At 38.9% G+C, this 9,895-nt stretch overlaps 1 protein-coding gene across 1 annotated transcript; it reads left to right on the plus strand.

The window, feature by feature from the left end:
* Positions 1-1,968: 1,968 nt before the first annotated feature.
* On the plus strand, positions 1,969-9,386 carry LOC115742321 (rab9 effector protein with kelch motifs-like). Its single transcript, XM_030676549.2, has 9 exons — positions 1,969-2,326; positions 2,857-3,006; positions 3,169-3,336; positions 3,613-3,765; positions 3,877-4,029; positions 4,411-4,575; positions 4,671-4,841; positions 8,480-8,666; positions 8,751-9,386. Exons 1-9 carry the CDS (start codon positions 2,140-2,142, stop codon positions 8,797-8,799), a joined length of 1,383 nt encoding a protein of 460 aa, XP_030532409.1. The 5' UTR covers positions 1,969-2,139; the 3' UTR covers positions 8,800-9,386.
* Positions 9,387-9,895: the final 509 nt, after the last annotated feature.

Here is a 9,895-nt window from a genome sequence, read left to right on the forward strand (position 1 = left end):
TGGTGCACTTCTGGAATTACTAGCTTTCGTAATAACTTACAACTTTTGTTTCCACGGCTTAGTAAAATTTTGAAGTTATCAAATTGTATATCAAATGCCCAAACACAATTTCAGTTTCCAACATTCTTCCCCTTAGCTATTGTTGGAAAAATTCAATGGAGAAAATGTCTAAACTTTTGATGCACGACAACAGAATTACCGAAGGATATCGGTTGAATCACCGGCGCGCAACAAACAAATCTACAACTCCACAATGGTCCGAATACAATCACAATGAAAGTATTCTCGTTCCACAGCATAAATGCCGACAGCCTTCTCAAAGTAACAAAGGAAACCTTTGTGTGTCTATTTGATGGAGAGGAGAACATACGTTCTCTGTACGTTCTTTTTTCTTGAATGGGTGTCAAAGGAATGGGTATTCTCAGAAGTAAAAAACTTCCTTTCTATATAAGGAGAAGGTTTCGACTATATATAAGGAGACAGTGAGAAGCACCTCTTCAAATGGTGTCTCTCAAACGCACTCCTTCACCTCTCAAAGACACCCATCATGGGCAAACTGCCGAAATATAACATCTCCCACTGGAACATGATGGAATTGATAATACTCTATCAAGTATGTAAGGCATTCAACATTCATCTACTTTAGAAACAATCCATACAGGCAAATAGTACACCTGCACTTGGGAGCTCAAATATATACCTCTTAGGGATAACATAACGGCTACCATCCATGTCTCACAGTGCCTCAGACTTATTTTGCTACATTAGTCAAAGTATTCATATTCCTTAAATGCTATACTTGACTATTCTTAAATCACTATGTACTTATAGTTATATCCAAAGTAACAGAAGACGTTATAATTGGTCGACCAGTAAACACATGTGGTAGATGTGAAACAATAATAATCTTCCTTCGCACTTATGTCTCTCTCCATTTTAAAACAAATGCTTTCCTAGACACGTCCCATAAAGCCATATTCATTGATGACCGTCGATAACATGCTAAAATAGCAATATTGATCCGTTACTTAGAAAACATAGCCATAAGTAACATAGGGCACAAAAATGAGATGATCAATTCATAAATTACCTCAAGGACTCACAGAGTCGGGTAATAGGGACAATTTTACTCATATCCATTATCGGTTGAATAAAACATTTGTAATATGAATTACATGCTAAAGCACATATAGAAAAAAAAAAAAAAAGATGGGATTTGTGCGGGGGTGCCCTTTGCTCCATGAATTTAAACCCAATGACCTGAAATCTTTGTTTTACTGATTGTTTGTTTCATATTCTTTGTGACTTAGCTTAATTAGGACATAGTTCCGAGGCTACTTCGCACTGTACTTTTGGAAAAACTTGCATGAACTCTTCAACTGCACTTATAGCATCCTGCAAAGTTTCTCGTGCGGTACAAGATGCAGCCAAATAGTTTGAACATCTCACTTTGTACACCAGAGGCATCGAAATGCCTCTCTGGAAATAGGACGAGCTCAAGTTCACATAGTCACTTCTCTGTTTCTTCCCTATTAGCTCAAGGAGATTTGTTACCTCGTACAATTTAGGCTTGCTAGAGCAGGCAAGTTGAAAGAGCAATATCTAAATCGCAATGACAAAATGCCATATTCTTTATTGTATCAGTGCTTTTAGAACACATAATTCTGTCATTTGATATTTTTGGTATTGAAATAAATGTCATATTTTTCTTGCCGGATTTGGCTTTGACAATGCTACCCCTGGAACGAGTTTTATATATGGGGCAATTTTTCCTAATATGATCCTTCTTGATCTGATCCTGAAGGGCCAAAAAAGGTATTATGAATTTTCTTTATAAAGGCCAAAAAATAAAAATAAAAATAAAAATAAAAAGGAAAAGCTCTTGCGTTCCCTCGCAAAAATCCATCTTTCAAAACGGCTTTCAACGAAAAGACACAAGTTTTGCTGATTCGTCGACATTTGTTCAGGTCTTATGCTCTTGTCCTCTGCGTGACACCCCAGAGAGACCCTCTGCATCCTTTAAGCCCCAGTTTTCCTGCCCTCAAACTTTGAAATCCTACTCTTTTCTTGAAAGGCTTTCACTTTCTCGTGCTTTCTTGGCCCCTCTGTGTCGTCGGTTGATTTTCCCGGAAAAGAAAAATGAGGTGGGAGAGAGTCCTGTTTTCGCAAGCCCAGGAACCAGAGCAGAGCACAGAAGAGGCTGGTGGCCCCGGAAAGAGGTGGGGCCACACTTGCAACACGATCAAAGGAGGGAGATTTCTCTACGTGTTCGGTGGCTATGGCAAAGACAACTGCCAGACCAACCAAGTTCACGTCTTTGACACTGGTGGGTCTTCGAGTTTATCTTCTGGAGATTCTGGTTTTCCTTCAAAGTTGCATTTTTTCCTGAGAATGTCTTCGATTAGAATGGTATGTTCTGCTTGGTGCTGAGAGAATGGTTGGTTCTTTTCTTTTCTCTTTTCATTTTCTATCTGATTTGTAGCTCCTGGTGTTTTTGGTGCAGCTTTGCTTGTTGGGATTCTCTTTTTTTCAGGGGACGGAAGAGAATTTTTCATGATATTCTGTGTCCAGTGATACGCCTGATATTTTCCTGTACATCTTTCATCGCGAAAAATTACTGGAGCTGTTTTTGACTTTCCCCCTAGACGCATTCTGCTGATATTAAAATTTACTGCTGGAATTTCTTGTGGGATGGCTTTTGGGGATCTTCCAACTTCTGTCGCCTTCTAGTTTTTGTGTCGTGATCTTGTGTTCCATTGGAGCTTAGCTGGTGTGACATGTGGAAGTTGTTGAACTATGAGAGGTGATCTTGTTTCCCATAATCTTAATTGATCATTAGTTTTATCTGACTCTCAGTGGAGCAAACATGGAGTCAACCCACAATAGAAGGCACGCCACCTGCTCCAAGGGACAGCCATAGCTGTACTAATGTTGGTGACAATTTGTTTGTGTTTGGTGGGACAGATGGGATGAACCTTCTCAGTGATTTGCATATACTAGACACTTGTGAGTTACATTTATCGTCTTGTTTCCCCCCTGGTGTAGCCATACAGTCTTGTCGACTAATAATCTGCGTGTCTTTTCATTATACTCGCAATAGCAGAAGTTGGGTTCTTTTTAATGTAATTGGTGAATCTGTTTTGTGTCATTCATGAATCTGTTTTGTAGCTTCTCATACATGGATATCACCACTTATAAGTGGGGAGGGACCGGAGGCAAGGGAGGGTCATAGTGCAGCACTAGTGGGTAAAAGGCTGTTCATATTTGGTGGATATGGAAAATCCCCTGATGATGACGATGAAGTATATTATAATGATCTCTTCATATTAAACACAGGTACATTCTGTTTTAAAGTCAAAATTTCTTCTTTGCCTCGAGTCCCCATTGCAATCTATATGTGAATGTCTCAGTCTGTGCATGTGAGTGGTTGGTTAAAGACGTTATTTTCCATGAATGTCATGTCCTCCAACTTCTCAAAATACTATACCTGTAGCATGCTCTTCAGTTACTACTGCTAGTCAAATATTTATTGTTTAGATTGCAGAGTTCAGTATTCATCTTCCTTGGGTAGGAAACATGCTAGTTCACGCATTTCCTTCTCATAATGTACAGAGACATTTGTATGGAAAAAGGTTATGACTACTGGTATCCCACCTTCACCACGTGAGAGTCATAGCTGCTCAACCTGGAAGAACAAAATGATTGTGATTGGTGGTGAAGATGCACGTGATTACCATTTTTCCGATGTCCATATTCTTGATACAGGTTTACTGTCTGCTGTAGCCTTTATTGGTTCAACTGAATAGTAGTTTCTTGTTCTTTCTCTCCACAAGTATCCTCTTTTAACTACTCTTTGGCCTCACTATATTTTTTTAGACACCATGATGTGGATGGAACTGAATACCACCGGCCACATGCTAGCCCCTCGTGCTGGACATTCGACTGTTACTTTTGGGAAGATTGTGTTTGTTTACGGGGGATACACAGAGGCCCAAAAGCTATATGATGACCTGTATATGCTTGATGTTGGTGAGTACGTTTTGCTCTGTATAGGTTTTCTGAATATCTTCCATGGGGATCACGCAGATATACATGTATTGACTGAAATGCAATGATGCCAGACTCAAATTGCTAGTACTCACATGCTTACTGGCCTGTTTTAGATGAAGCTTGTGTTAGTTAATGTATTTCTGGGCGAGGTTTATTGATTGCAGTTATATATCTCAAGTATATTTTCTTTCCTTTTGGGATGCAAGCATTTCGTTGGAGTGTTAGATGAACTGCTGTTTCAAGAACAGGGCCTTTTCCTTGTCCGGTCAACTTTGCTTCATCAAGAATGGGAAAGCAACATAAGCATGCTTTTCCTTTTTGACCCAACTCTTTTGCTTAACTTTTACCATGATTTTGCAGAATCTGCTACATGGACTAAGGTGACTGCTGCAGGTTCTGGACCTTCTGCCAGATTTTCCATGGCTGGGGACTGTCTGGATCCAGTTCGGAGTGGGGTTCTTGTCTTTGTGGGTGGTTGCAATAGAAGTCTCGAGGCTCTTGACGATATCTATTACTTGCACACAGGTTCAAATTATGTTTTGTGGACGCTCTTTTTGTAGTTCATGTCGGTTTTCAGAACCCAAGATGTGTACCTGACTTAATTCCTATCTCATTTCTAGGAATCATTAGGGAACACAAGCAAAGGCTAGAGAAGCTACCCTTGAGGAAGAAACTGAAGCTGAAGTGCCAAGAACAAAATTTGACTCTAGGACATGATAAAGCTTTGGTGCAAGTTGGTGTAAGCGCAAGGTCATGTCAACCTGTGCCGCTATCGATCTGTGGTCAGCCAGGTCAGGACCTGATATATGTTTACTTCCATGTTCTTGAATGAGGGTTTGTTGTTGGGAGAAAGAATGGCTGTGGTGACAGAACTCTATGTACCGATTCAACATTTCTTTACGCAGACTTGAAACTATCTTTAATGATACCTATTATCTCTAGTTCTGTAATCCTTTCCTTTGTTACTCCTGGGTCTTCGACTTCGTATTATCCCATTATTCCTTCCTGCAGATATGATTCATGAGATCGTATCTGACCTCGTTTCGCATGTTTCCAAAGTCAGATTCTTCCCCACTGTGCTTTCCAGGAAAAAAATAAAATTAAATAATTAGATAAGTATATTTCATCCATACCAATCTCTAAGGAAATCATCCTTTCCTTTCTCCTCTTTTTTCATGCACTGGTTACAAGATACATGGTGAACACCTTATTTTTTGTCAACAACCGTTTTACAGAATTTATACCCTTAATGTTCACCTTCACATCCGCTACAACGTGGAAAGAAATCAGACACTTCCTACAACTTCCTATTATTAATTTTTGCAATTAATTCAACGTCCCAAATTATCTAACCATTTACCCAACTCATCCAAGATTGAACAAACCCTTCTTTGTTGCCTGTCATTCTCTATAAGTTATGAAACTGTCTTTAAAGGGGTTGATGAGGCCCAACAATCATAATGCCAAAATAGAATAGAACCTCCCCCCCTCCCCAACAAAGGAATGAATAGAATATTTTTCATAGAAGAATCCTAGGCGTTGCTTTTCCATTTCCAGACTCCCACCCCAAGTAGACCCCTCCTATACTTTGAGATCCATCCTCTCCGCTTTGTGCGTATTTTTCTGTTATGACTTGTCTGTGTTGTCTCCAAATGTGGTTTTTCCGTTTAAATGTCTCTAAAGCCATTTGCAGACAAAGCATTGTTACAATAGGACCAAGATCATACTCTTAAGCCAGCTCGAAATATAAATGAATTGAGCAGTATCACCAGGTAATTTTTGCATATTTCATCTGTACTGCCCCACAAGAACTTCCTCTGAAGATCCTCCGATGGCATAGGAAAGAGAGAAAGAAAGCCAGCAAGCTCAAGTGCTCTTGATAAATGTGGTTTTCCTTCCTTGGAAAGATAAGGCTTTCCAACCCACAAGCCTCTTTCAAACTTCTCAACGATGGAATTCCACAACAATTTATCTTTTTGAATTTTTCCCCTAGTGTTGGTTTCTAAATGAGAGTTAGGACTTTTGAAGTTGTTGTTCCACGTCGCATCCTATTTGCTCTTTAGATCATGTGGTCTCCCTCTGCCTATTAGCTTAAGCTTTTGGGTTGAACTTTCTAGCATGGTAGCAGAGCTAGTGTTATCCCTTTTGCGAATGCGCGTCCGCTTCCCATTAGTCATATTCCACGTGCCGCTTGTAATCCGGCTTGCACATGAGAGGGGGTGTTGAAGTTGTCGTTCCATGTCGCTTAATCCTATATGCTCTTTATAGCATGTGATCTCCCTCCACCTATCAGTTTAAGATTTTCGTTTTGACTTTCTAACAAGAATTAGTAGAGTTATCATTTGCATAGGGATAGTATAGTGATATTGTGAATTTGCTGGACATATTTGGCACAACTTTGCCGAAACTATGTTGAAAGGGAGAATCATAACTGATTTCATTGCTTTATCAACACTAGTTCAATCTAACTGTTTTAACTCTACCAAACACAATGTAGACCCCAAGGGCAAGTGTTAGGTTCATAAACACCATCTTAGTTTACTTTGACCATGATTCATCTATCTAGCTCCAAAATATCAAGACCATGGGCATGTAGATACAAATTCATTTGTCGAATCAGGTAGTAGACTACTGAAAATATTTGACCAAAAGAATTTATAAGAATAGACCATTGCTCTGTAATATAAACGAATGCTTTGCTAGGATAATCTAAAGCATGCACTTTTGCTACTATGTTCCGCTTGCCAAGGATTAGTTGGTAACATCTGATTCAAAATACGAGAGAGAGAGAGAGAGAGAGAGAGAGAGAGAGAGTTTGTAAGGGGTCGGACAAATGCTCTTCTTGTGAGCAATAAGTAGCTTTTCTTGAGGAATTTTGAGAAGGTTGCACGCGTTACTTGTCTGAAAGAAACATTATAGGAGAATTTGTCAATTTTTAGTTTTTTTAACTGTATTTAAACGTGCTATTTGTCATCGAGGTAATGCAATAAGAACTTGTATTGTAGGAACCTCAATGTTTGGTCATTTTTTGAACCAAAGCACAGGGTCATTGCGTTCTCAAACTTGTTTGCTATCCTAGTTATAAGCGCAACATATGTTGCTAATGTGTGTGCATAAATTTTGGTTGTAAATACAATATTTTGAATATTGAAATAGAAGAAGGATTTTCTAAAGCATAGTCACTAGCTTGTGCAGATAATTCTATCATATGTTCGGATTTTACTGATAGGTTTCTTTGCATATGAAGATCTTACCTAGCTCATGGTTCACTTTGAGTCATGGAATAACAAGGATGAGATACGTCACCTGTCAAGAAAACCGTATTTAACTACTATGTTTAGTTGATCTGCAATTTCGGTTGTAGTGCATTTTAAAGAACTAGCCGGGGGAAGGTAACAGACGTGAACATGCTTTATATCATGTTCACGTAGTATCTTTTAATCCAATAAGTATGAGGTGGGGTTGATTGGATTCCCAATTCTGGCGACCTAGATCGTAAGAGTACCTAAATTAGAGGGATCATACCGTATCGCGGTTCATGTATGCTGCCATACCCCTGGTTTCTGGAGAGGCTATTTTTCTGACTCAAACCCGTGGCCATAGGTCATAATGGAGTAACCTTTTACCGCTGCACTAAGGCTCGCCCTTAGGGTACCACAATCTAGGTAACGTCTACGTATTTACTTTTTGGTCAAATCTATGTATTTACTATAAGCAAATGGGTTCGATCTCATTGTAGGTTTCTTTCCATGTAAATCTTCATTTCATAAACTGAAAAAATCACCGTACTCAATACCAAATCACCATATTCAATACAGAATCAGGAAATTTTCATCAAATTGTCTAGAGAGATTTCCATGTGGCCATAGAATTTGTCAGGTGATTAAAATGTCCATGAAGCAGAAGCCAAGTGCCTGTTTTACATTTTTCCATTGCTATTATATATAGATATAGATCTCTCATTGGAGTTTTCACTTATCTAGAGATCGTGGGATTATGGCCTTGATATAGTTATTTACAAATGGTGTACAATCACCAAAAGTTAATTGTCACTCTTGGTTCAAATATTGGTTTACCTTGGAGAGTTCTTGTTGCTTGGGTGAATAACTGTGAGCACCTGCGTCAGTATCCACAGACCACAAATTTCACCCAACAACTTCTTCAAAACGTACCACGAGCTGATCCGTCAGTATCCACAAACCACAAAATACCGTTGTCCGAGTATTTTGTCAAGTGATTCAAATGTCCATGAATTGGAAGCCGAGTACCTGTTTCACATGTCTTTGCTTGATATTATAATTCAATATAGGTATAGATCTCTCACTGGAGTTTCCAGTTATCTAGAAATCATAGGATTTTGGCTGTGATACTGTTTTTTTGAATTGCTTGTATTTTCCAAACAATAAGTAGCTATGGACCTTTGATGCAGGTTCCGAAAGTTATCCATATAAGCAATCAGTGCCTTTCCAGGGTAAACCGATGTTTGAAGCGAGACTGATTGAAAATTCTGGTGATCGATACACCATTGAGACAATCATAGATGGAGAACCTCTCCGTGGGATTTTATTTTCTAGTAAGCCCAGCACTCTTCCCCTACCGTTTTCAAGCTCCAGCAGGTGAGTCTTTTGTTTTTCCCATTTAGCTGCTCGATTTTACTGAACAACTGTGGGTTTCATTCTAATTCTCTATTATTGTATCAGGACAAGAACTTGTGGAGATTTGAGTAGTGGTACGCCAAGCGGAGGTTGACCCGATTGTATGATGCTTACGCGTGACATATCCTCACGGAGGTTGACATGATTGGAGTTTTGTTATTTAGATTATTTTATACCATCAACTAATGGACCCCAACTTGCCTTTAGCTGGAGAAGGATAGGTATCTTGCTGTGGGGTTTTGACTTTAATTTTGGGTTTCGAGTCTTGGCTGTAGCTAATTGACATTTATTAAGTTTAGTATTGTAAGTTTTAACTTTGGAGATTGTTCTGTGGCTTTCACAACAATCTCATATTTAAAGGGTAATGTTCACATTCTTACTGAGGAGGACAGGTGAAGAAGCTTGGAGAAGCACCTTGTTTTTTTCCCTATTCTTCTCTACTTAAAGGTTGGTATTGCATAGATTTTGATGCCAAAAGCAAGTTGGACCAAAGTTCAGATGCAGCAGCAGGGGGCTGAGTCCAAATTGAAGTACTGTAGAGCTCCTTAATGAGACAATCAAGTTGGCATGTTAATAACTTACAATGCCTTTATGTGATTCTGTTGCTGGAAGAGGTGAAAGAAAAGCAACCAAACCTGAATTTGCTTTTTAATGCTGAATGTATTTCTGTGTTTTATAGCTCTATTTGGGTGCTCATAGTCATCAAAATGTTATAGTGATCATTGGATTGTTTTTGGCTAATCTTTGAAACTTTGGAAAACTTTGGGATACAAACTACGAAGTACCTCCTTGTCATCTAGATAGACAGTCGCAATTTGTTTCAGTTTCTTAATATCTTGTCGTTCTTGCATGGCTTCATCTGTCTTTTCCATGTATCATGGAGTCGGAGGACCAAAATTATGCATGTGTATACCCATAAGTAGCAAGTTCCATCCTTGGAAGATTCATACGTAAACACTTTTACTGTGATCAAGATTGACTAGCAATCCTGAGCCTTCAATGAAATAGTGATCTTGTTTCTGAATGGAGCTCCATCTTTTGGTAGATTTGTTCGATATGGGCATCTGTGTATGAACTAATATACGCTTACAAGCTAGTTGTCATTGCGGATTTCAATGAAGAAAAGTAGTTTCTTCTATTTCTTATTGCTTATCATTCTTACAGCGAACATAATATATAAATAGACTCTA

Source organism: Rhodamnia argentea, chromosome 6 (genome assembly GCF_020921035.1).
Source record: "Rhodamnia argentea isolate NSW1041297 chromosome 6, ASM2092103v1, whole genome shotgun sequence".
In the NCBI taxonomy this organism is placed as follows: Eukaryota; Viridiplantae; Streptophyta; class Magnoliopsida; order Myrtales; family Myrtaceae; genus Rhodamnia; species Rhodamnia argentea.